This window comes from Neopsephotus bourkii, unplaced genomic scaffold (assembly GCF_033783945.1).
Source record: "Neopsephotus bourkii isolate Nb327-2 ecotype Australia unplaced genomic scaffold, CSIRO-AGI_Nbou_v1 NB_95, whole genome shotgun sequence".
In the NCBI taxonomy this organism is placed as follows: domain Eukaryota; kingdom Metazoa; phylum Chordata; class Aves; order Psittaciformes; family Psittacidae; genus Neopsephotus; species Neopsephotus bourkii.
The window spans coordinates 1,501,408-1,526,746 of record NW_026900612.1 but is presented as its reverse complement, the minus strand read 5'-3'; the positions used below and the strand labels follow the sequence as shown (position 1 = coordinate 1,526,746).

General features: G+C 40.9%; 1 protein-coding gene across 2 annotated transcripts in view; it reads left to right on the top strand.

Annotated features, from left to right (window-relative positions):
* SLC35F4 (solute carrier family 35 member F4) overlaps positions 1-25,339 on the top strand; it is a 122,263-nt gene that overhangs the window by 73,755 nt on the left and 23,169 nt on the right. The window contains exon 2 of one of the 2 annotated variants that reach the window (XM_061356249.1): positions 23,050-23,238. The exons of the other annotated variant lie outside the window; for it this stretch is intronic. Coding sequence (XP_061212233.1) covers positions 23,050-23,238 — 189 coding nt within the window. The remainder of the gene's footprint in view (positions 1-23,049; positions 23,239-25,339) is intronic. 2 annotated transcript variants of the gene reach the window in all.

Sequence of the window (25,339 nt, the reverse complement as noted above, 5' to 3'; positions counted from 1 at the left end):
ATGCCACTAGCCAGAAGGGGATGTAAGAGAGCGCTTGGGTTCCAGATTAATTGTTTCAGGGACTGAGTGCTGATAGCACAGCATGTTCCCTAAAGAGGAGATGGGGTTTCCAGTAACTTAATAGAGTCCTGCTGTGGGCTCTAATTTACCTCTGACAAGTTAAACCAGCGCCAGATCAATACTGTGCTCTGTTGCAGTAAGTAGGCTTACTTTTAAGTATTGAGTAAGAATTTATTTCAGATTACAAATAGATTTTTAAAGGGCAGAGACACTGATCTTTTAAGTAAAGAGCAAATCACATCTGTTGGTGACTGTTGGCCCCCATTAGTCCAGACCTCAGCTCTTGCAAAGCTTTGCTTGGGCCACCAGTGAAAGCAGGAGTATGTCTCTTCCTCACAACTGGAAGGTGGCAGAGATCTCAGGAATGCCCTTCACTGGAGTAATTTTGCTTTGAACAACCTTGTTTTGAATGATCAGTGAGTTCTGGAAGTGAGTGAGGACCTGAGGAGACTACTCATAAAAATAACTCCCATTTCTACCAGCTGCAGGAGCTTTACATGGGGCTGGGCCCCAGGACATGTACCTGCAGTGGTGTGTCTGCTTCCCCAGCCCATGGTGAGGATATGTGTGGGGAGGCGAGCTGTTGAAGTATCCCTGAAAGAGGTTTGCTCTGCATGGGAGCTACCAATTTCTCTCTGCGAAGGAGGCCCTTCAGGTAACCATAAAATTACATTACTAAAATTTGTTGTCATCCTAAGGAAATGTAAAGCAGATTTCCCTATGAAGAGCCTGTTTCACTCTTACTAGCCATTTTCTGATGCATATGCACTTGGTGTTTCATATATGTCAAGAACAGAGCCCATGTCCCTCTTCTTACATTGGAATAATCCCAGTCATGAGACAGTGGCTGGGTCCTGCCACCACTTGTCACACTGGGAGCAGATCTGGGGGACACTCCTGGGATTTGAGTAACTGACCCAGGGAAACTATTAGAAACAAGACTAATTATGGTAAATACACAGATCTGACATTTTCATTGTGTCACAACTCTTTAATCCTTTCTTAATCCCCTAATGCTGCTCAGGAGACTTTTCTTCTATTATCTTCATTGTCTTACTAATAAGATGTTGCACATAACAGAGATTTACACTGAAAGGTATTAGGGAGGATTATACGAAGATTAAACAAGAGTACTCACAAAAAGTTTGAGATTTCTTAGTACCAAAATTTTTAATTTCTATAGTGCAAGGATTTTACTTTTTTTTTTCATTTTTTCCCCCCAAAAAAGAATTTATAGAACATTTCTGCTAGTAAATTCAAGAAGTTGCTACTATTCAAAAGAACTCTCTTGAACTTCAGCACTGGTTATTTTTCAGATGAGTACCAGCTGAATTTGGCATGGGTGTTTTTTCAATTTGTTGGGTTTTTTTTGGGGTTTCTCTCCCCCACAGAATGTGGACCCAGATTCTAGGGGGGGGAAAGAGAGGGAATTAAACTCATGTGGAATCTCTCTTCTGCTGGATGAGCTATGCCAGTATCCAGTATCCTGAGCATCCTCCCTGGTATCTCTGCTGTTGAATGCAGATGGACTTTGACACACAGCAGTGATCACTGCTTTCAGAAGAGCTCTGGGAGTGCTGGGAGATGTTTTGTGCTGAGCCTGTGGTTGTAAAACCACAGTTACTTAACTGTTAACTCCGAGGACTTGCTGTGGTGGAGTAAGGTTGATATCTTGTAACTGAGATTTGGGGCTGTTGTTTCATTATCAGTAAATAAATGTAGCTGGGACTTTGCAGAAGCAAAGCCACCCTGTCATCAGATGAGCGCTTAGAATGGAAAATAAAAATGCTTTAAAATAAAACAGCAGAAACCAAGGGTAGATTTTATGATTAACTCTCCGCGCTACTGGAAATCAATCTTACTGTAAGGCTTTAAACCATAATCACCCATTGAATCAGGACTTGGTCACTATGTTATCGTTTAAAATCTGCAACACTGTGTTCAACATCGGCCCCTGAAGGCAAGCTGTGACACCGTGTGGCTTATTCGTGTTTTATCCCTGTGAAGCCTTGATGCCATTGGTGCCATAGGACTTGTTCATCAGACTTAACATCTGCCTCTGGAATCTTCTAAAATCCATTGTCTGATGCTACTGAGTGTCAAGGTATTTTGACTTTGAGATCTAAATTCCTTCCAAATAAGGCACAGAAGTCCAAATAAGAAGTAGTACTTGCTGGTGGCAGGCTTGGTCTTTTAACATTTCATGCCTGTCCTTAACAGTCATCCTGAGTTACCTGTGGTATACGGGTTGGAAAAACCCACTTGCAGTGATTTGATTGCAGTGAGAAGATGCTTATTTGGGAATTTGGCAGAGCATTCTACTTTAACACTCACTCTGGGATTACAGTATGTTTCCTTCACCCTAGTTTTTATTATTAGCAAAGCTATTATTAGCACCTTTTTATTGTTAGCTCAGGATTGCTTGATTAATACAGGTTGAGTGAATGAATGGCCAAGCTAAATGAAATGTGAAGCCTTTACTTTCAGGAGGGCTTAAGTACCCAAATGTAGTCACATTGAAAGACTGATATTTCTAAGAATGCTTAGTACTTCATGGGCATTTGCTCATCATTGAGAAGTAACATTATTTATCGCAGTCATTTAATGGTAGAAAAGTACCTACTCTGTCCTCAAGCTCTGATGCACTCAACTCCACTTCATCCATGCTGGGCAGCCTGCTCTGCAAACCCTCCAGCAATGGGAATTTTTTATCTGATGCCATCTCATTTAGTGGTTCACTGTTCTCCTTGTTTAACAGTTGGCCTGTCCCACTGAAATTTCCATTAATGTAATTAGTCTCTTGCTCCTGCTCCTGTCAACATAATCCTTTCTTTTGTGCGGAAACCTTTTACACACATGAAGATGACTTGCTGTGTCCCCTCTGTCATCTATAAGTTGTTTGACCCCAGTTCTTTCTAGCTTCACACATAGCCTGTGGTTTTTTTAGACCTCTGATTGCTTTAGTCCTTTTCACCTCTGTGAACTCTGCACCCAGCTCTTTAAAATTAGAGGGGCTGTGAAATGTAATGCAGCACCAGTAATGTGACAACAAACATTATCTCATGCTGTAATTTGCCCTAAAAATTGTTTACATTTCTTCATGCAAGGAACTTTGTGGCACCATCTGGGGTGGTAGGGGTTGCACTGTTGAATTGTGTAAGCTCCTACCACTGCCACAGTATCTTCCTAGGTTAGAACATGCTGGTAGCTACATTTGGGACTAGCCAGCCCTGGATTTCTGGCCTGCTATGCTAGAATGTTTACAGTATTGAAAAAAAACCCTAAACGATATAATTAATTGCTACCTACCCAACAGGTAGCAAATATGAGAAGTGATTTAGTGTCTCACTGATGTGATCGATAGTCATGATGACAAACACAAAGTGGAAGTTTTCTCAACTCAAATGCTCTCGTGTGGTAAAGAAGAGGCACTTCCTAGTCACCGAGCCAGAAAATAGAGACAGCTTATTTCACTTCTGGCAGCTTTGTTAATAAAATGTTAGTAAAGCAAATAATTATCCGACATGCAATTACATCTAAGCTGTTTTCCTCAGGAGAAAGTAGAAAAAAAAACCAAAACCCCACAACCAACAATGTAAGTGTGGGGTGTCTGATTTTATTGTTCTGTCTGGAAAGACTATATTGGATATTAAAACTGATGCCTGATCTTTTATTTAGTGTTGAACAGACTCTATGTTGAGTGCCTACTTGTGCTATATTTTATTGTCAGGGAGTTTTGGAATGTCCAGGCTGAAGCAGGAACCTTTTTTCTCATCTCTTACACTTAGAAAGAGTTTGAAATTCAGGTGACTCATGTTGGGGGATGCCCAAACTCTGGGTAGCTGAAGGCTCCCCAGGTAGTTTGTCAAAAGCTCATGGCATGATCTTGTAGCCATGTGATTTTCCCAGTGCTGCTTCTTAAGCGAACAGCTCCTTCCACCTGAAGGAGGTAGAACGTATTGCAGGGAGTCTGATGCATTCTGGTTTCTCAGATGAGGTCTGTGCATGCTACAGGTGAGATTTCTGTGTGTTCCTCTTGAAGAGGAAATGGGTTAATTTTTTGGTTAATTAATTGTCAGGTCTATAAAATCACATAGCAAATTAAACAGCTTTCCAAAAGAAGTGCAATACAAAGTGTTAGTACTTTCAAGTAGGTTGAGTACTTCTCCGGGGTGGGGGGGGGGAATAATCAGATATTTTGGGTTTCTTAGTTAGCAGCATAACATTGTGATGGTGTGTAACATCTTGCCCACTTGGTAACATCAAAACTATTAGGAGCTTTTCAGGTGTATGCAGGATCTGGTTTCTAGTAGCCAACACACAACTGCCTGTCAGTGGTCTGAGTGCTTTTGAACTGGTTTTGCAGTGGTGTGGAAGCCAGCAGCAGCTGAGCTGCCAGCTGGTTAGCAGCTCCTTGAGGTATGGTGGGACATGGAGGACTGAAAAAGCTTTTGCCTTTGGCAGCAAGGAGAATCTTTCCTGTTCTGGATGACAGCTGAGTACCACTGCAAATCCTCATATCACCAGCTTGGAGTGGATATTTAGCTGGTGCCATTAATCTTATTTGTGGAAATTGCCTACTTGGGAAAATACTATTACCTAAAAATAACTAACATTGTGTTTTCTTTCTGTTATAAAAGCAGACTGGGCATTAAAAAGTCAATTCCTGGGCTGATTTACTGAAAATAGCAACCCATGTTAAGATGAACTAGAGGTCAGTATATAAAGATCCAGATCCCAAGGGGATTAAATCTCTTCAGATTTATTAGGTAGTTTTTGCAGTTATTAGGTGAGACTTTAGCAGGCAATGAGTACTTTGCTTCCTGGAATCTGCAGAATACCATAAAATCTGGGTAAAATTCAGCTTCTGCCTCAGTGAAAAAAATTGTATGAGACTAGTGTGCCATCAATATGCATGTTCTCAAACAAATTGTACCTGTTTATCAGGGAAGTTGAGGTTAAGGCAGTCTTTACCACAAGCAAAGTGATGGCTGGGAGCAGTGGCTCCCAGGCTGAAATTGCCATTGTAAGATTGCTCACCTGGCTGGTAGAGCTAATGTGGGTTGCTGAAAAGGAGTATTCAAAAGTGTTAAAGTCAGTGAGAGTTAACACAAAATAAAGAATTCAGGATTTGATTCTTTAAAATCTATAGGTGTGACTGGGCACAGCAGAGAGATACACAGTTCTGTCATGGTTTAAGCCAAGCTGGCAGCTAAATACTATGAAGCTGCTCTCTCGGGATGGGGAGGAGAACTGAGGGGAAAAAGGTAAAATCCTGGGTTGCGATAAGAACAGTTTAATAATTGAAGTTAAAGTAAATTATAGTAATAATATAATAAGAAAGGAATAAACCCCACAAAACCCAAAACCACTCCCTCCCCTCCCCAAAATATCCCCAAAACAAACAAACGAAAAAATACCCCAAAACCAAGTGATACACAATACAATCACTCACCACCCTTTGTCTCATGCCCAACCCAACCCAAGCAGTGATCAGTCCCTTTCAGGTGACTCCCCCCAGTTCCTATACTGGGCATGATGTCCTGTGGTATGGAATACCCCTTTAGCTAGTTTGGGTCAGGTGTCCGGTCTCTGCTTCCTCCCAGCTTCTTGTGCTCCTCCTCATTTGCAGAGCATGAAAAGTACTTGATGAGCAACAACTAAAACATTAGTGTGTTAACAACATTATTCTCAGACTAAAGGCAAAACACAGCACTGCATGAGCTACTAGAAAGAAAATTAACTCTATCCCAGCTGAAACTAGGGCAAGTAAGGTAAAAGTTCGAACTAAAGCCTTGACTTCGGTATACATAAAAATCCCTTTTGTGAGATATGTCTGTTTTGCTGTTTGACTATCTGTCTCTTCTGCATCTTGCATCTAATTTATATTCCAACAGGATAAAATGAGCTTGGTAATGAACTTTTAGCTTGTCATCTTAAAACACATGCTTAACCTGAAAGAGCCTATAAAAGTTGTGTTTATGAGAGTCTTATATGAGTCTAGTGACTGGGAATGGACTGACCTGTCAGCTGCAGGAATGTATGCAAAGTGGTGTATGTCATATGGATCTTGTAAATAGTGGTGTTCAAAACCAAGACTACATAGAGATTTGCATCTGAACACTGTTCCAAAATCAACTAGAGTCAAAGAAAGTCCTGTCATGTCTTTATCGGACGTTCACATGAACTGTTTCCCACTGGGAGTATCTGCCCTAATTAAGGTCTCTAAAAGCCAGATGACCAGGTGTGAGCAAGGCACCTCACCACCATCAGTCAGTGGGAAGAAGCGGGTGCTTTCAGAGGGTTACTAATCTCAGTTTATCATAGACATCTAAGAAAGACCAGGCAAGTTGTCTTCTAAAGCTATCAGTTTCACACCAATCACCTTAAAAAATCTTTGCTGTAGCTGACTTTGGTGTTGAAAATGAGATAAATCCCATTATCAACGTGAAAATTCAGTATTTCATGTACTTAGGCAGCTGTTTTCCTTTAGATGAGATGATTCTGTGTCCTTGGAGCTGCAGTACACTTGTCATCTTCTCTTGATTAGATACTTAGTCTTTCCATGTTGAGATTATATTATTGTAATTTTGTTTGTTAATTGTTTCCCATTGAGGAAAATAGCTCCCTAAACTGAACCTGACAGTTCAATTTGTTCATTGAGGAGGACTATAGACACTAGAGCAATGTGAGATGGTGTAGTGTCCTTCATGGGGACCCTATCCTCTGTATCTTACCATAAGGTAAACTTCCAAACGATTTTACTCTCTCATACCAGTTTTATCGGTAGAAACTGAGTACGTCTGTGGCTACAGTGTGGTTTATTCTAAGCAAATATGCATATGTGTGGGGCTGACATGTAAGGTACACCTACAGCTTTTGATGTAGGTTGCAGCTCCAGTGAAGAAAAGTAAATAAATAGCCTTTACTTTTGCAGTGGCTTCCTTAAATATCTATGAATGCATATTTAACATTATAATGCATGTATTTAAAGATGTATACATATTTAACATATGTAATATATACTATAACTACTGAAACCAGACATGATTTAAACTAAGAGAACAGTGTATGTTTTGACAGCATCAGCCCCTTCTTGCTGCAAGTGTGAAGTACTTGTTAGTGAATGCAATTCAGCACTTTCTGACTCCACTTCCAGTGCTGCTTTGCTGTCTGGTTAGTGAGTTGGCAAACTCACAGCTTCTCTGTACTCTTGTCTGGATTAATATCTACAAATATGCAATACACAAATCCACAAGCACAAATACAGGTGGGGCAGAGGCTGGATTGACAGCAGCCCTGAGGGGAAGGACTTGGGGATGTTGGTTGATGAGAAACTAAACATGAACCAGCAGTGTGTGCTTGCCGCCCAGAAATCCAACCGTATACTGGGCTGCATCAAAAGAAGCGTGACCAGCAGGTCGAAGGAGGTGATCCTGCCCCTCTACTCTTCTCTCATGAGACCCCTTCTGCTGTCCTGCATTCATGCCTGGGGCCCTCAACATAAAAAGGACATGGACATGTTGTAGTGAGTCCAGAGGAGGTTACGAAATTGGGGGTTGTCTGCTATGGAGACAGGCTGAGAGCAGGGGTTTTTCAGCCTGGAGAGAGAGGAGAAGTCTCTGGGGAGACCTTATAGCAGCTTCCAGTGCCTAAAGGGACCAACAAGAAACCTGGAGAGGGGCTTTTGACATGGAGCTAGATTGCCAAGCAAGCATGCTGGGCGGTAGTTGATAGTGATCTGGGGCTCATGGTCAGGGAAATCGTGAGCCAGAAATTTAACATGTTGCAGACTGAAAGCACAGAGCTTCAAGAGCAAGCTGGAAACTATTTTACTGTTTAAATATAGAAGGGGGGAGGGAAGCATATTTTCCCACTGTGGTGCCTTACATAAACATGAGATGAGTGGGATGGCACAGGACCACAGATTCCATGTGGACCTGTAGTCTGTGGAGTAAATATCATGCTATTCTGGTAAATTTGGTAAATTTACATTCCACTTGTGGGTGGATTCGAGTCTGGTGTAGCTCAGAAGAAAGGGACAGAGCTTGCTTCTCTCACTTCCACTCTGTATTATTTTACTATTTTCTTCTCATGTACACTTAGTACATAAGAATGATTAGAGGACCTATATGAATAGCATCTCCTACAGAAATTCAGTCTGCTATTTATAGTAGGCACAGAAACAGATGGCCAAAGCTCTTGCTTGTGTAGCCAAAGAAGCTGATGCTTTTCAAGCTTCAATCTTTGATGAGAGTTCTAGGGACCAATCACATATGTTTTTAAAACAGTTTTGTATCTGCTTCATTTCTCTTGTACCTGTTGTACAAAGCAGAGATGGCTGGGCTAGATACTTGAAAAAATGCTTTGTGAATTTGGATATGGCTTCTGAGTTAAAGTTTTGAAACAGTGGCTGGTTTTCCTTTAAAAAAAGTGCAGCAACTTTTAGATGCAGTCATGTTCTGCCATTAACTTTGAAATCATCTGAAAGAAATGTCTTGAATTGCTTGACATTGTCTCATGTGTTTCATTCTCACCATTGCTAAGGTCCATTAATAATTCCATTATAAGCTCCTATTTGCAGAAATGGTTTTCTAAAAACAATCTGTGTTATGTTATTATGTTGTTTATATTTTATAAATGCTGACGGACTAGACACATATTAATAGCCTTGTGATTGTAGAAGCAGTAATTACTTGACTGGTGATTACTCTAACACAAAGTCTGCTGACTCTCAGCTCTTTGAAGGGGAGAATAAAATTTCTTCTGCAAATTGTGAAGATAATTTTCTTTGGAATAGTGATTGTTATACAGTGCTGGAAATCCTCTGCATGCAGATGAGCAGTAAAAGCTGGTTAGCTTCATGTAATGCAGTGTGATGCTTTGAAAAAATTGTCATGGTGGAGAGCCTTATCTGTCACAAGGGATATAATGAAGATCCTAAAGGATAGCTCCAGTCTTTCCAGGAGATGTTGGGTGGAAAACCATGCATCTGTAAACATTTATCTTTCCCATACTTCTTCCATAGTGCGGAATGTCCTTGGGAGAGGGGGTGATGAGGTACTTTCTGGTTCCCTTCCATAAGATCAATCACTGTCTCTTCCTTAGTCACCATATATGTCACCATATCTTAATAATAAAGAGAAGTAAGAAAGCAGCATTAAAGGACGTACAGGGCAAGCTGATGTGTTTAATGTCCTATGCTGCTGGCTTAGTTGCCCAGAGACTCAGTAATAACTTCTTACTGTGGGCACAGTGTAGTCATGAGTTGCCTCATCCATTAGGATGCTACAGGTCAGTTCTCCTCAAGTGCCAGATTTTCTGTGGCTGCATTTGAAGGATAGTCTAGCCAGGACTCTGCTTCCTCCACTCTTCTCTTCCATATGACTCTTCGCAGGTGAGTGGAGGGAACAGTACTTCACACATACCCTGAGCATGGTACTTGTTACTGTCTAAAACACATGAGATCTCAGAAGGCTGCTTTAGAAAGTTCAGCACAGGGCATTCTAGGTCAGTGATTCTTGATCCTTTTCAAATAACTTTATGCTTTTCTTTACAGCCAATATATATCTTCCTGTTTGGTGGTATAGTAGGGGATGAGGGACCAAGTCCCAGGTCAGGAATACCCGCTCTCAGTTACACAAAGGCTAGATGAAAGGTGGCCCTTTAAAATTCCAGAGCTTTGCTAGCAGATTCTGCTAGAGCTAAGTTGCCTTTCTGTCCTTTTCCTTTTTGTTTCCCGTAGTTCCTACAGCAGATACCTTGAATATCAATGGTAAAGCTTTCAACCTACAAATTCTTGGGTAAACCTTGATAGTAGTTCTCTTGGTGAAGAGCTCTGAAGCCAGGGCTCTTAAGAGGTGTTGGCAATCAGCTCCTAGCCAAGAAAGCTTCCAGCACACTGCTGGGTTACGCAAGTGGATGGATTTTCTAAGAGTTGCAGAAATTGTACAGGTTGTCAGTGGGTTGCTCAGTGAAACTTTCTCATTGCTTTAAGTAAGCAACTTCCAATAATACAAATAATAATAATAACAAGGGAGTAGGAAAGAGAAGTTATTAGGGAAGGAGGAATTAAAATGTCTTAGCTGTCTCAAGGGAAGTGAGGAAAGAATGTGGAAAAGTTATGGCCAATATATATATCTTGTGGTTGTGACAATTTATGTAGGGTGTTAAAAGAGAAGAGGCTCCTGCAATACCATTGCTTCGTTACCAGATACAGACCTGTATGCTACCAGTTCTTTTGCCCAAGGCATTCCTGATTTAGTGGCTCTATAAGAGTTATATTATTCAAAGTTTATTTAAAATAATTACTGTAATCATCCATATATTGTCACAGTGTAAGGAACCAGAACATTGCCTCGTGTAATTCCCTTGCAGTTGTCTGAGAAATCTCCCGTCTGCTTTGCTAACACAGTGCAGATATCTGATGTGAAATCCTGGCTTTCATGCAAAAGGGCTGCTGCGCTTTCAAGTTCATGAGGCGATATAGATAATACATTTATATTTTATCTGTTGTGCTTAACAATTGAGTGAAAGAAAAGTCTTAGCAGAGGTCAAGCATTGTTTGAATGTGTTGCAAATGGTTTCCCAGGGAAACAGCAAATCAGTACTCGCAGCCTACTGCAGCATCTCCAGAACAACATCTAGCCACCAGCCATAGCCGAGTGTTTACTATAGTATTCGGGACCAAAAGCAATGCAGACTAAAGACGAAGTGAGTGTGTGAGTAGGAGAGCAAGTTCAAAGGATGAAGAAACATTCAGCAAGAGTGGCACCATTACCGTCTTACAATGTTTCTGAATTAAATTCGCCTGTGCCAGATGGTAAATGTTGTTTTTTTTTCCTGTATATCTAACACTAGGCAGGAATTTACTTTGCATGCTCTGTTCTGTGCAAAGTAATGTGGATGTGTGTGTGTATGTTTATGTGTATTTATAAAGTAACTAATGCTTAGATAGCATTTTTAGCACTTTAATACCATCTGGGGTAAGTACTATTTCTGTTGCTTGATTTCAGCTGCTATGTGAATAATTTCTGAAGAAGAAGCTAATGTTGAACTGTGAACCACAGATAAAGTTGTGTACTTCAATTCTGGCTTTTAAAATTATATTAAATTAGGTCCATAGAGTGTTATTGAATTTTCCATAGTATTTTAATATTGTGCTCTAATTTGTCTTTTTGCTTCAAAGACAGAGGCACCAACTTCTTTGTGCTTGCTATTCCTCAGCTTCAGATAGCAATTGTTCCCTTAAACTGCTTTTTTCCTCCCCTTATTTTCAGAAGTGTCAGCTTCTGAAGTGTCAGAATTAAGGGTTGTTTTAGAAACAATTCCTTAATACAAAAACCACAAGAAATTGTGAAATTTGTTGTATACTCTCAATTGGACATAACAGTCTTGTTTCTTTAAGAGTACATACCAACTTCACATCACACTTTTGTGGCAACTGGAAATGTGGAGGTGTTGTCCAGCGCGAGATACAGCTGGGCTTATAGCGTGATGCAGATCTGAAGCTTGTCATGCTGCAAATACACAGCAGATATATGTGCAGTATAAATCAGAAAGTTGAAAGCTTTTCTAAAAATATACCTAATGTTTGAGTTCAAGTTTTTGTTTTAAATATTTGTAGAAATCTGAGGCTTTAACTGCACTGTTTTAAGTTCATTATATTCAGTGTCAGATGTTTTAAAGAGCAGGAAGTTTCTGCTTCTGTCAGAAATGAACTCTTTTCCCACCAGGTGTGGTACGTTGTTGCAAACACTCGAGCCTTAAAACTACAGGGTGCCTGCCGTCTCTGGTTTGAGCTTTGTTATGCCGACCAGCAGTGAAAATGTGATTCCTTTTGGTGAGTTACATTCAGCTACATCCAAGATAAAAACAAATCAAGAGACAGGGTCCAGTGCTTGTCAGTAGAGCGTGACTTCCCGTTCTACTTGCGTCGAACTGACTTAAATTTCAGATGGGGCTGGATTTTGATAGAGCAGGCAGTAGTTTGTGTCATTTTTCTTGGGAGTATATGTGTGAAACTGAGTATTCTGCAGGCTTGGTAGTTACCTGGTGTTTCTTTCTTAAGGGAAAAATGCCTTAAAGGAAGTTGAAGGAGCTGATAGATCTGCTGCTTATGTCAATCCGTTGCTGTTGCACAGCACCAGATTTTAGGATGTGTAGTATTATAATTCATACAATCGCCTGCTTTTAAAGGAGCAGAGTTACAGCTGGGTGAGCTGTCTTGCTGTGCTGGGCAAGTGGGTGATTTGCTGCTCTTTATTTCCTGAGAGCTCACAGAACTGACTGGACTCATGTCATGGCAGTTGGTGAATGCAGAGTATTAAAGGCTGTCCCTACCCTGTAAGGTCTAAGACAACTCACAAGCTGTGATTGCCTCCAATTTAACAAGTCCAACTGTTGTCAGGTGTTTCAGTCCAGTCTTAACCTTCTCCCCATGCTGGGCTTCAGCAGCAGTGTCAAATATTGCACTGCCTGTTTCTTCAGGGAGGGAAAATACAGTCATTGTAGAAGGGAAGGGCAATAGACTGGAAGTGACTACATGACAGCACTTGTCATATACGACAGGCTGAATATGGAAGTATTCTTGCTAAGCATTCTTCTGATCAAGCTGAACTAATACTGGACCCATACATTAAATGTGAGTATGTGCAGCCAGTTTTACAGATCAACAAAGATTTTATGAGGGATTCCCAAAGAATCCTAATGGGGTAGGGCAGCCAGATTCCCAAATATGCCTTCCCCTCCTTTTCCTCCCATGCGTTGGGAAGGCATGTGAAATAAATGCTGCAGAAACTTGGGCTCTGGGCCTGTGTCCAGGGAGGAGAGCAAGGGAGCAGTGTATTTTAGTCATTCAGTGGTTGAGTTTTGTGGCTTCCTAGGTAACTTCTGGTAGAACCATGGAAACTGCTGACTCCTGGATAATGGTGTGAAATCCAGGCAAGTACTGCTTTAGTCCTTCACCAGTAAAGAAGCACCCAGATATTTGCAGATCACTGGCCAGGAAACATTGCTTATGTGGACAGAAATGCAGCAGAGCCAGCTGCAGGAAGGATTGGCACATTGGTTTGAGTGGTTCTGGAGGATGAGGTCTGTATCAAGCTGAGATCACAACCACCAGATACTTTTGAAGATGTGTCTTCATGTCAGTCTGGCCATCCCACACTCCCAAGCATGGAACCAGCTATAGCAAGAGGGCTGTATGTGCACAAGTGCCTGAGCCAGGTGAGTTGTATGGACACTTATTCCAAAGGTACCGTGTTGGAAAGGCAGGGCTGACACCTGTTGGAGCTGTTACCCCAAGGGCAGTGGAGAAAAAGTGAAGCATGTGCTTAGTGCATGTAAGTGCTGTCATAGACTGAGCCTGAGACAGTCAGATTTGGACTCATCCAGGCACATGTAAATATCAGCCTCAGTAAGTAATAAGAAAGTTGTCTTGAGCTTCCTGGAGTCAGCAGGAGAGCTGGACACCTCTGAGAGGTGATTCATCTCCTAAGATTGGTATCTAAGGAAGCTGGAATGAATCACTCTCTGGAGGCATCCATCAAAAAGGAGAGGAAATAGTTTGTGTAGGAGATAAATACAAGCATCTTGATATTGAGTTGTGTGTCAGTGTGCTGATTGTTTATACACTTGGATCTTAAAAGACCCGTAAACCAGCCTGGATTTATTGCAGTGTTTCTTGAAAGTAAAAGCTATATCATAATTAGGTAATAATGAGATTCATATAAGAGATTTCTGGAATATCCTGGGTCTAAACTCCTTTCACAATAACTTCATGTCAAAGCAGCCTCACTGTTTTCATTGAAGCTGCTCTTGATTTACTGCAATGAAAGCAAAAATGAGAGTTCAATTCAGAATGTCTGTTTCCTTTTGGAAGTGTCACTGACTTTTAGCAATGACAGGATTAATTGTCAAAGGATTTTTTAATAGAGATTCATAAGCTTTTATTTTGGAGTAAAGTGTGTAAATTGTGAAACTATTGAAGGTGCATCTGGTATAGCTCCTTACAAAGTTTGCACAGAGGTTTTCTTTAATGGGATGGTGTGCAGCCTTGAAGCAAATTATTTGTGTTTATCTGTTGCTCAGTCAGTGCTGAAGTGGTGAAAGGCTGGTCTGACCCCAGGCCAATTAATCCTACAGTTGGTTTGAGTTGACAATTGGTATTGGGTTAGGTGTATTTCGGGGAAAAGAAAGTCATGTACATCTGTTGCAGCAAAGGATATTCCTTTAAATGTGTGTTCAAGGGACTGATTTGGAAGTTGTTATTGAGATGCTCTCATAGGGACTGTTTATGTAAGGAAAAGCTTAAAATAAAATATTTGCTTCAGGGCTGCAATAAGGGGATAAATGCTTGTAAGGTCCTCAGGGTTGTCCTTCAGACAGGTATGCATTGGCTTCACCTGGATAAAAAAGTGTCTGACAGTCCAGCTGCCTCCTCACAGAGCAGTCTGATGTGGAAGTATCCCCTCAGAGGCTGAGCCAAAGCTCACTGAAATCACCTGGTCTTCCCAGGAACTGCACCAAGGGCTGGATCAGTCCCCTGCCCTCTTCTTTCTCTGCAGTGCTGAAGCAGCTTGGCTTGCCTTTCCCCAGCAGCAATTAGCCAGGAAGCTTCCCTCTGAGATGTTCATGGTGTGGAAGGATCTTATAATATTTGACACAGCTATTTTTATGTTTATATGCCTGGTCCTGCCTTTCCCAGGCTTCATTCTGGATAGAGTCCAGATGGGTAAGGAAGGAGCAATAAGCAGGGGCTAGTTGCATGTGAAAATTTCTGTGCTGAAGGAAGAGATGTTCATACCCTCACTGTGGATGAGTGTTTTCTAACTCCAGATTTGTCACAGCTAAGTATGAGATTTTGACATAACGTTTGTTTTCCAAGGCAAATGGAGGTGCCAGCAATGTTTTTTGGCAGCAGAATTAAGTCCAAAATACTCCACTCCAAATGGATGTTTTAAATCTTTTTTTCTGTAGATCAATGTAGATTGTTTTATGTAGAAGTTACAGAAGTTTTGATTTCAACATATAAAAATCATTCTTCATTTGCAGCAGTTTCTTCTGTATTCCTTCAAGCTGTAAATGTGTTTTGTCAGGCCCAGTAACTTTAAAAGATATGTAGCCATTATGTTTCAAAATACGTACTGTAGCTGCCAGTTCCACTACAGATGTTGTCAAACAAACATTTTTTCCAGGACCTGTTCAGACACCCCCATGCTGGTCCTGGTGTATTATTTTTGGTGTCAAATCAATGGAATCGTCAGTGCTTAAACAGAGGCAGTGATAAATTTGAGTTACATTGAAGTGATAATGGGGAAGTCTTCTTGCTTAAAGTAAGGAGAAATAAAAAAATCCAGGGAAAAGGAAAACTTTCATGCTTTTAACTATACTTTCAGTAAAATGTAGATGGATGAACAAGTGGAACAAAGATTTGAAGAGAGATTCAGGTTTTTTAATAATTGTGTTTTGGGGAAGGATCTTGATCCAGAGCAACACAAAGAGGAGCCATTTGCTCCAGTAAGAAACAAATGGGGATTTCCTCCAGAGACAGCTGGCCACTATGCTCATGCATTAGGGCTTCCCAGAATGCAATCTGCAGGTAGCTTACAGCCACTGAAGCTTTTATATGCTTCCTGAAAAGGTCTTTTTCTGTTTGTTTGTGTTGCAATGGTTGCAGCTGTTGAACATAATGGATGTTGCATCCTGGAATATATTTTGTGCTGCAGTTTGCGTTCGGAGGTTTTACAACACAGCACTGGATGCAGACCATGCACATCATCTTCCCTGGTTTCCCTGGAATGCATCCATCTCAGAGCAGGTTATTCATAAGAAGAACATGTAGTTGATGGGCAAAAAGATGCATTTACAGACTTGAAAGTGTTCGTCAGGTTTGAATGCAGAAGCCAAGCATCAAGCATATGGGAACCCCAGCATCGATGATCAGCCACTACCTGTGGGGATCTGAGGAGATGAGAATCAACCACAGCATGAGTAGATGCCTTTGAGTGACTTATTTAGCAACTATTTCCCACTTCCCTTACATGTAAAAGGTGAATAATCATGTATGTATATATTTACCCATATGACATGGCTTTATTGAGCATAAATGGAAGCTCCTTGCCTCTTCAATATGTGTGTGTTAAACCTCACAGTATTATCACTACTGAGATGTGAGGGTGGTCTTTCCCCAAATGTTGGATGGTGTAACAGGGAGAGAGTGTGGCACTGCCATTGCAGTGTCTGTTCTGATTTTGAGCGCAGTGCGTTGGTGGTGGTTAGAGACAGTACCTAAGCACAGTGCGTGACTAGCGTGTACAGGGGTGATTTTTTTTTTTACTAACTTGGATTTTCTCCTCTGAAAATTAGGCGGGAACTACTCATCTGATAATGAGTAATGAGGTGCAAGGTTGTAGAGTGACATATCCACTTATCAGGCACAAAGTTAGTTATAGGATGTAAAATTTATTTGCTCCCTCTGCTGCCTCTCTGTTCACTTTATTGCAAGGATATGAGGGCACATGGAAGTTGTTGAGATTTCTGCTTGTAAGTCAGGTTGCTGTCTGCTGATTTGAAGTGAATGCCTGTGTACATACACTGATGGGATAATTGGCAGAAATTGCTGATGGATGTCACTGTTAAACCACAACAAAAATATCTGCTTCTTTTGCTTTCTGCTCTTGACAATAGTTAATCATTATACAAAAGAAATGCTGTACACCACCACTGAGTCATTTGTTTCTCATTAAAATTTGAACTTTTTTTTCCCTAAGACAAAAAAAAATGTTGTAACCTTCTCATCCCCTTCAAATATAAAAACTTGCAGAACAAGAAAATAGTAAATGAGCAAGGCATATGTGCATAACTCTTAATGCACAGAGACCATTGCAGTGTCTCAGAGAGACGTGCTTAAATGGAGAACATCATCTCCAAATACATGAGACAGAGTGAAATGATTTTTCTTCCCTGAACAAGGGATGCTTATTCCTTGAACTTGTGTAGCACACTGCTTGCAAAGACAGCGTCCCTACTGCTTGTTTGCTTGGTTTTATTAAATGAAATTGTGGCTTCATGTCCTGAGACAAGCTGCTGATTCTAAACTCACTAAAGGTGGGGGAGGGTTTGCTCTTCAATTTTAACTTCCCAGGTCAGCTGTTACCTTCAGGTATGTCAGTGTACGCCCAGACAGCCTGGTTGATTGTACAGGCTTGCTATGGGTTTACAACGGTGTAATGATGGGCAGGATTTCATTTTACAGGCAGTCCCTGTGGCTGAAATAAAAGAAGCTTATGGACTAACTCACTGTTGGATTGATGGTGTTGTGCAGCCCTGCCCCCAACCCCCCCCCCCACCCGTTGTTGTACTGCCAGTAGCAAACAATCCAATTAAAGCTATGGGTAATTCAACCTAATGAGGTTTTATCCTTGTAAAATGAACAGAACAAGCTCTCTTCACTTCTACCAATAGCAGTGCAACTCAGTCCCCTTTCCTGTAAGGCCATGTGCATTTGGTATTTCCCTGGCCACAAAATACACATTATCTTCTCCTTACTGACCAGAATTTCATTGCAAAAGTCTCCAGCCCTCACGATCATGAACTGGTATCAACATGAGCATGTGCACAGGCTGATGGAAGCACGAGGCCTGAGATGTGTGAGCAAGTCCGTCATCGCTGTGGTTGCTCACTCTTAACAGGTAACATTACAGTGTAGAGGAAATACTGTAAATTCTTTCACCAGGGCCCAATTTAGCAGGAACATTCAATTGACGTACTTTCCACATAACACCAGACTGGCTTCTACCTCCACCCATCTGTCAAAACCCAGCCATTGTTTCCGCAGCAGTGGTATGAAGACATCATTTTGTCAGCACAAAAACAATGACACATTAAGAGCTGAGATTTTGAGGACACAGTAAAATAAGAATATTTTAATACTGAATTAGTAAAAGGTAAATTGCAGTTGCCTTGACTGATTTGTTTTGGAAAAGGTGGTCTGCCTCGTGACTGCTGTGGTAGCCACAGGTGACCATTGCTCTGCAGGATTGTGGGAACATAATATGAAGAAACTGTCCAGCTCATTTACATCACCTATTTAACCATCAGATTAGTTGTGTAATCAAAAACAGAATATATATTTTTGCACATACCAGCAAGCCAAATGTAGGTATCTCTAAATAAGCCAGCGCTTTGTGTTGGTAATCCAGCGTCATGAATGCATGGATGGCTTTTAGAAGGGAATTCAGTTGCCTATTTGAGAGGTTCTAAATTTCCATCAGGGCAGTTGGTTAAAAAAGAAATGAAAAATAAAACAATACTGTGATGGCCTGGCCATAAAACTTACTTCCAGACTGATTCTTTTTTTCTTCTTTTTCTGTTTTTTTTTTTTTTTTTTTAAACATTGATTACTTTACTGCAGTCCTTTCAATCCATTTTTGGTAACAAGTTTGAGACAAGAAGAGCTGTCACAAATTAAATTGAATGTTTTTTTTAATTGTATTCCAAGCAATGTTGTCACATACTAAATATGTCATATACATGAAGATAATCTGAAAAGATTAGTTCTTGACCCTCAAAGCATAATCGCTTCTCTCCAAGCCCCTTGCAAATTAAGTAAATGATTTTTTTTCTACCCAAGGTGAGGACGTATTTTCTCACTGTATGAGTTGCATATGGAAATCTGTATATACATGAAAAGCCACAAGTAATGTACAGCATCTTTCAGTGGGGCAAGAGAGCTGCACATAGTTTACAGATGGATGGTGAAAATGGTTGTCAGGACAAGGTATGTGCTGCTGCTTCCTGGTTTGAATGAATGCAGCAGCAGTGGCTCCTCCTGTAGCTGGGACTCAGAATGGTGTTCAAGAATGTGAAAAGGCATGGACTTCAGTGATATTAATCGTGTGGTTTAGGTTAGTCTCAAGTACAATTACCTTGCTAAATAGAAACACACTTATAAGTATATAATAATTAGTGCAAGACATGGACAGACTTTGTTAGAAGCATGTGAAAAGCTATGGGCTCCCCTTGCTTGTTTCGTTTTGGTCTCCATGTGCAGAAAAATGGCCTTACTTCTTATTCTATAAAGCATCCACATTTGGAGGCCAAGGAAAAGGAATTGCTGAAATGGAATAATGAACTAAAAATAATCTTAAGAAATGGGAAAGAGCAGGGGTTTGTTTTTGCCCATTAGCTAAAAGTCATCCACATGGATTTGGCTCATTAAGATGTGCTTGATATAATCATATGTGGTCCTTTCCAGTTCTTTTACTCCTTCATCACTTTGTCTATTGATTATAGCCATGAAGTGATGAAGAAACACATCTAGCAGCAAGATCTGGAAGTCTGGCAATGTTTCTCCTATTTGTCTGTGTTTTCCCAATCTCTTTCAGTAGCATTCCCTTAAAATATTAAATGATGCCCAAAATGTCGATTCATTCTCAGCGTGAGATTCATCTCTTCTAAAGCCACAGACTGTGTTCATGCTCAGCATTGGTTGTGTCAGTCTACAGAAACTGGATGAGGCTTCTGTACAAAGTGAGTTGCAGGTATCTGTGTAACCTCTTAGATCAAGTAGTCAGGTTAAAAGAAGGTCAGGTAAAATAGGTAAAAAGTCCCACCCAGTTTAAATTTCTCTGCTCAGGATGGTTGTGATGGGGGCTCAGGTTGGATGGCGTGCTGAGCAACCTTATCTAGTTGAAGATGTCTGTGCTCACTGCAGGAGGGTTGGACTAGATGACCTTTAAAGATCCCTTCCAACCCAAACCATTCAATGGTTCTGTGATTCTGTTATTGTTTATATTCATAGGGAAATGCAGATAGTCCCAGGGCACTATTTTTCTCATCCTAAGATTGACATCTAAAATAAGCTAAAGAAATCCAACCCAAGCTGCGTCACTCCTTTGCTCTGGTGCTTTTTAGTGCATAGTGTCATGTGGCAAGCTGTGATTGCACCATGCTGTTTTCTTCTCTGGAGAAGACATGGTCTCACTGCTTAAGACTGTGAGGTCTCCATAAGAGTGTGGGGTTTATGAAGGTATATGGAAGTTCAGTGGAAAATGCTGCTCTTGATACCTCTAAATTTGGAGGGTCTGTAGTGGATCCCTGCTTGGTAGCTGATAATTGCTGTGTGAGACAAAGAACTGGAGTTAAATGGTTCTGCCATCCTTTCCTGGCATGTGGGGTAGCATTGCACACATGCAAGGTTTCATTGCTGTACTGTGTAAATGGTGGTTTGGTTTCCTTTTGGCTGGGACCAGTTTTGGTTAAGTTAGTGCAGCATGTATCTATTCACCTTCCCTGTCAAACTGTATCCTTAAAATATGTTCAGATTCAATAGCATTAGATGGCCCAGGCTTTCTAGCTGTAACAATGAAATATTGATAAATTGCTGTGCTGTGATTGCTTTCAAATATAAGGGAAGATTTCAGTAAATCAAGCAGTGACTTTCGATTAAATGCAATCTCTGGAATCACAATTTAGTTCTCAACTGCTGAGTGTCTCAATGCACAGGAAAAGATTGATGTTGCTTTGTTGTACCAGATATAAATAACTTGGAGCTCTTTTTGCATGTGAGGAAAAACAGATTTCCTTGAAATTTTAGCTGCAGTTCATCTGCTAGACTTCTGCTGAGTGCAAAATGAATCTTGGTCTTGTTCTAAATTGTATCTGAATTGAGATGTAGCATGTGTGCTTCAACTAAATGAAACCTCTTTAAATGATGCATATCAAGTGAGCAGTTATTTGGTCAAGGCACTTGGTGACTGCTTCTCCAATGACAGGTGGTCAGCAAATGCTTTCTGAAAATAAAACTTCCATAAGTTGGGGACTGGAAAAATCAAAGCGCCTTTTTGAATATTTAGCTTCAGAGGTACTCATGGAGGCTGGAACTAACTTTCAGCTGTCAAATAGAGGTGCTGTGCTGCTTCTGGCAGGGTGAATGGCCAAGGGCTGCCATTTCTAATGTGCTTTTCAACCTCAAGAGTGGCTTGGAAGATGTGTACAAAGTTTTATGAAGTAGGTAATGTTATCCTTGTTTGGTAAATGGGAGAAGTAACACTTCAAGTTATGAAATGAGTGGAACAAAGTCATGGGGGGAGTTGTGTGATTGTTAGATTGATATAAAATGAATATATGGACGTGAATAGCTTTTTAAAGGTCTGAAAATATTCAGTAGGCTCTAAAAAGTTCTGTAAAGAGTAATGCTCACCAAAAATTGGGGAGACAATACAGTGCTTAGACATCATAGAGTTCTTAATTTTTTTAAGTTGACATTTGTGCGTCGCAGACTATGGGTTCTATACTGCATTGACTGAATGTATAGGACTATGTGGCAAGGTGGAACCTAGACTTTGGTGTCCTCCTTGTGTCACAGTTCCCTTTTACTGGACAGAGGAGGAAGGAAAGAGCATGTTTGAGAAAGATCATCTCTAGGGGGTTAGCTGCTGGTTCAGTCACTTACCTATCTGAAGGGTAAAAACTGAGCTTGGAGGATATAAATAGGCTAGGAAAGGATTTTTATGTGTAATACCATATTCTGTGCATCTTCCTTTGCGATCTTTGTAGTTAGACATGGCAAATCAAATAGCTTTAAGTTCATTGAAAGTTATATGAAGCCTTAGCTTCCTTGGGCAAGAGAGTGTTGCCTTGACTCATGCAGTTTCTGGAATCTTGAATACAGTCCTTGCTTTAGAATGAACTTCTGTGGTTTTGTTTGGCTTGGAGTTATTTGCATTTGTAGTGTTCTGGAATGGATCATGTTCCAATGAAGAATGTTGCCCTCTGAGATGTCTGCCAAATTTGTTGCAACATTTGGCACCTTACACATGGGGTTTGTCTCTATTTTTGTATTCTTTCAAATGTGAAATAGGTATGATTATCATATTAAATCCTTCCAAGTCATGGCAAGGTTAGTGGCTGCTCTGGGTATATGTGTATTCCATAAGTTCAGGTAAGATGGTCACCAGTTGAAGTAGCAGTTGCAAAAAAAGCAGTGGGTGAACTCCACTGACAATGAACACACATTTATATTTACCAAAATGGCCTGTCATCTTGACTTTCTGACTGAGAAGAGGACTCTTTTGATGCTCATGTGTTGACTGACCTCTTAGACGGACACCTTCCATAAATTTGGGAGCTCATGCAAGATCACCCTGCACACTCTGCCATATTCCAGCACTGCACTCTTTTCTGTTGTTTGCTGATTCTTAATCCAGCCCTTCAAGCTCTTACTCTTAAAATGTGGTGTCAGTGGAAGATTTTTCGTCTGATAGCACTGGTAATTCTGGGAGCTGGGTCTTCTCTGCTGCCTTGTGCCTCTATACAGCCTCCATGTGAAATGAAGCATCTTGGTGTGATCTGCATCTAGCAGAAGAAGGAAAAGCAACTTCTCTGAAGATGTGGAGATTCTGATACAGTGCATGTAAAGGCTTAAAACTTCTGGTTTAGCGGAAGTCCTTATCAAAAAGATCTATCAGTGACCATGGCTACATTGCATACAAGAGTCTGAAGGACCATTCTGGAAAGAGAAAACTTCCCTCTGGAGAGGCTCTCAGCACTGACTGTGTGGTAGTGGTTCCTCAGCCCTCCTTACCACCCTAAGGGAGAATGGTGACCTCTTCTTTTGCCTGATTCAGTGTCAGTGCTCAGGAAGGGGCCCACGTGAGTACAAATCCCTTTGACTGTTCAGACCCTATAAATGGAGCCGTGGGGCTAAGGATATACTGCATCATAGGGCTCTTGTTTCTTCAGGGGAAAGGCTGGTTTTCATACAGCACCTTTTTTTTTTTTTTTTTTTCTGTACGGGGGGAGAGTTAAGTATTTATTTACTTACTTATTTACTTTATTCTGACCAGAGCTGAAGCCTTGATTTTTGCAGTGTGCTTCCTTTCTCCTGCTGAATCGTTTGTATGCATTTCACTGACAGAGCGTTTGAAAGCCCCGCTTTCCTCCAGGGAGTTTACAGCCAAACTGATGCAAACTCTTTCTTCTCAGGTGCCTCACGATCATCTGTCATCCAATGCAAGCCAGGAGGCAACTGCCCCAGCAGACACAGAGGCATGACTAGGCAGCTCTCCCCTCTATCTGTTGCTGAAGATTCTGCTGCTCCCATTCTTGAGCTGCAGAATCGAAGTCCCTCGGGAATCTGTCGGCACAGCAGAGTCGAGAGGCAGAGCAGATCAGGTAGGCATAACAGCCGCATTCCCGGCATCACAGCATGCCTGCAAAAGGCCTCTTTCGTCTGTCTTTTGAAAGATGGTGCAGAGTCTGAGCATGTTGACATTTATTTATGGTGCTGTGAACAGCAAAGCCACATGAAAGCCCTTCCGGTATCTGTGGGCAAACTGGGGTTAGGTGGGAAGGAAGCAAAGGTGGGAGAAAAAGGCCTGAGCCTCAGTAGGTACCTGTACTGTGTTAGATATCTCAGAAATCATAAGACCACTAGGCACAGAAGATCTTGAAAGGATAATTAACGCAGACACACAAATTAGTTTTTATAAAGTGGTTATGTTTCCTCAGCTTCAGCCTGGCCAGAGACCAGGACCCTTAAAAAACAGCCATGTTCCTTCTCAAAGAGAATGGCAATCTCAGCTCACACCGTGGACAGTCTGATGAAGAGGAAGAGAAGGAGCAACAGGTGGAAGGATATCTAGGGAAGACTATCAAAGTTCAGATCATCGATCAGCTGCACATCAGGGCTTCCATCAGGAATATGTTACCCACTTTACTACAGAAGTTTAGCTCAAGTGACCCTAGAGATATGGTGTACACTGACCTCTCCGTGATATTCACCCATTACCAGCAGGGATGGGATAGAAGCAGTTAAAATATGCAGACACAGGCTTTTGAGTCTGCTGAATTGTACTGTTGAGAAGGAAACAGACATTAAATGACAGAAATAATTTAACTATGCAAGTTCTTTGGAAGACTGCCCATGTAGATACTGTGAGCAAAAAGGGGAGGAAGAACAGGTTGGATCTCCCTTGAATACTGGAATTGTAGGAGATGAACCTTCCACCTTCCTCTTGTCATTTCATCACCGATGGCAGCAAGAGCCAGCCATTTTCTTCTTGTGTTGGAAAATGGAGGGATCTCATACCTCAGGAATGCTCCTTTGATGGAAACCCTCAGAAAAATATTGGAAGTGATTGTTGCTGCAAGGAGTGAATGATGCAGCATCTTGCGGTAAAGATGATATCTAAGATACCAGAAAACCAATCTATTATAACTTTTGCAGATATCAGCCTGAAATAACTCTGTGCATGCTGGCACTAGGGTACATCCAAAATCAGAATCCGTCTAAGAAGGGACTTTAGGCCAATTGACAAAAGAGTAGTGCTTTGACATCATACTCTTCTAAGCATTTATTTTGCATTTATTAATTTCTCTTTTTATCCTTATCTTCCCTTCCTTATCAGGGAGGTCTAGATAGGGCTGACCTGACAGGTAGGGAAACTAATACAAAAAATACCGTTTTCCAAGATGTAGCTGGCAAATAGTGAAAAGTGTTCAGAAGACAAACTGTAGGATTTGGTTTTCCTCATCTCACTCTCCTGAAAAGTGAAAGCAAAATGCTTTTCTGTTACCATCCTGTCACAGAGACATCAATCACAAGCAACAATTATATTATAGGTAAAAGGACCATGTAGGGATATTTCTGTTGTATTTATATATTCTGTTAGCTGCCTTTCAACACAGTTTGTCATTGACCACTGTCATCTTAATCTGTTACCTGCAATATCATTTACATTCTCTCCCTGTCATTTCGTCTGTGTTGAGTTCTCAGATTGTTTCTGTGCTCTTGACAGAATAAGTCTGTTGGTTTGTTTCAGACCAAACTAAATGCAGACACCAGGTATTTCTTCTACTTGCTAAATGTAAGAAGCTGTCTGCCACCACTTTGGCTAATCACTTTCTTTTTCCTTATTAACATATCATTCAGTATCTGAACACAAGTGATACTTTCTAGCTTACTCCAGCCCCAGCTTCATGACTTGGAAATCATTAAACCTATTTAGTATGAATTATGTGGCTGCTTGCTGCATGTCTTTGAGTTCAAGCCCTGTAATTACTTTTAAAGACATTTCTTATATTGCCCTCTTGATTCTTTGGCCAGAATTTAGGTGTGCACATCCCTTGGATTTTGAAAGCAACTGTCAAGCCTCTATGTCACTTTGGCTGGGGTTCTATCTGAATTTCACTTAAATTAAATTTAAATATCTAGTGTAGGAAGAGAAAACTGTCTCCAGTGGGCTTAGATATATATGAGAATGAAATCAGCTAC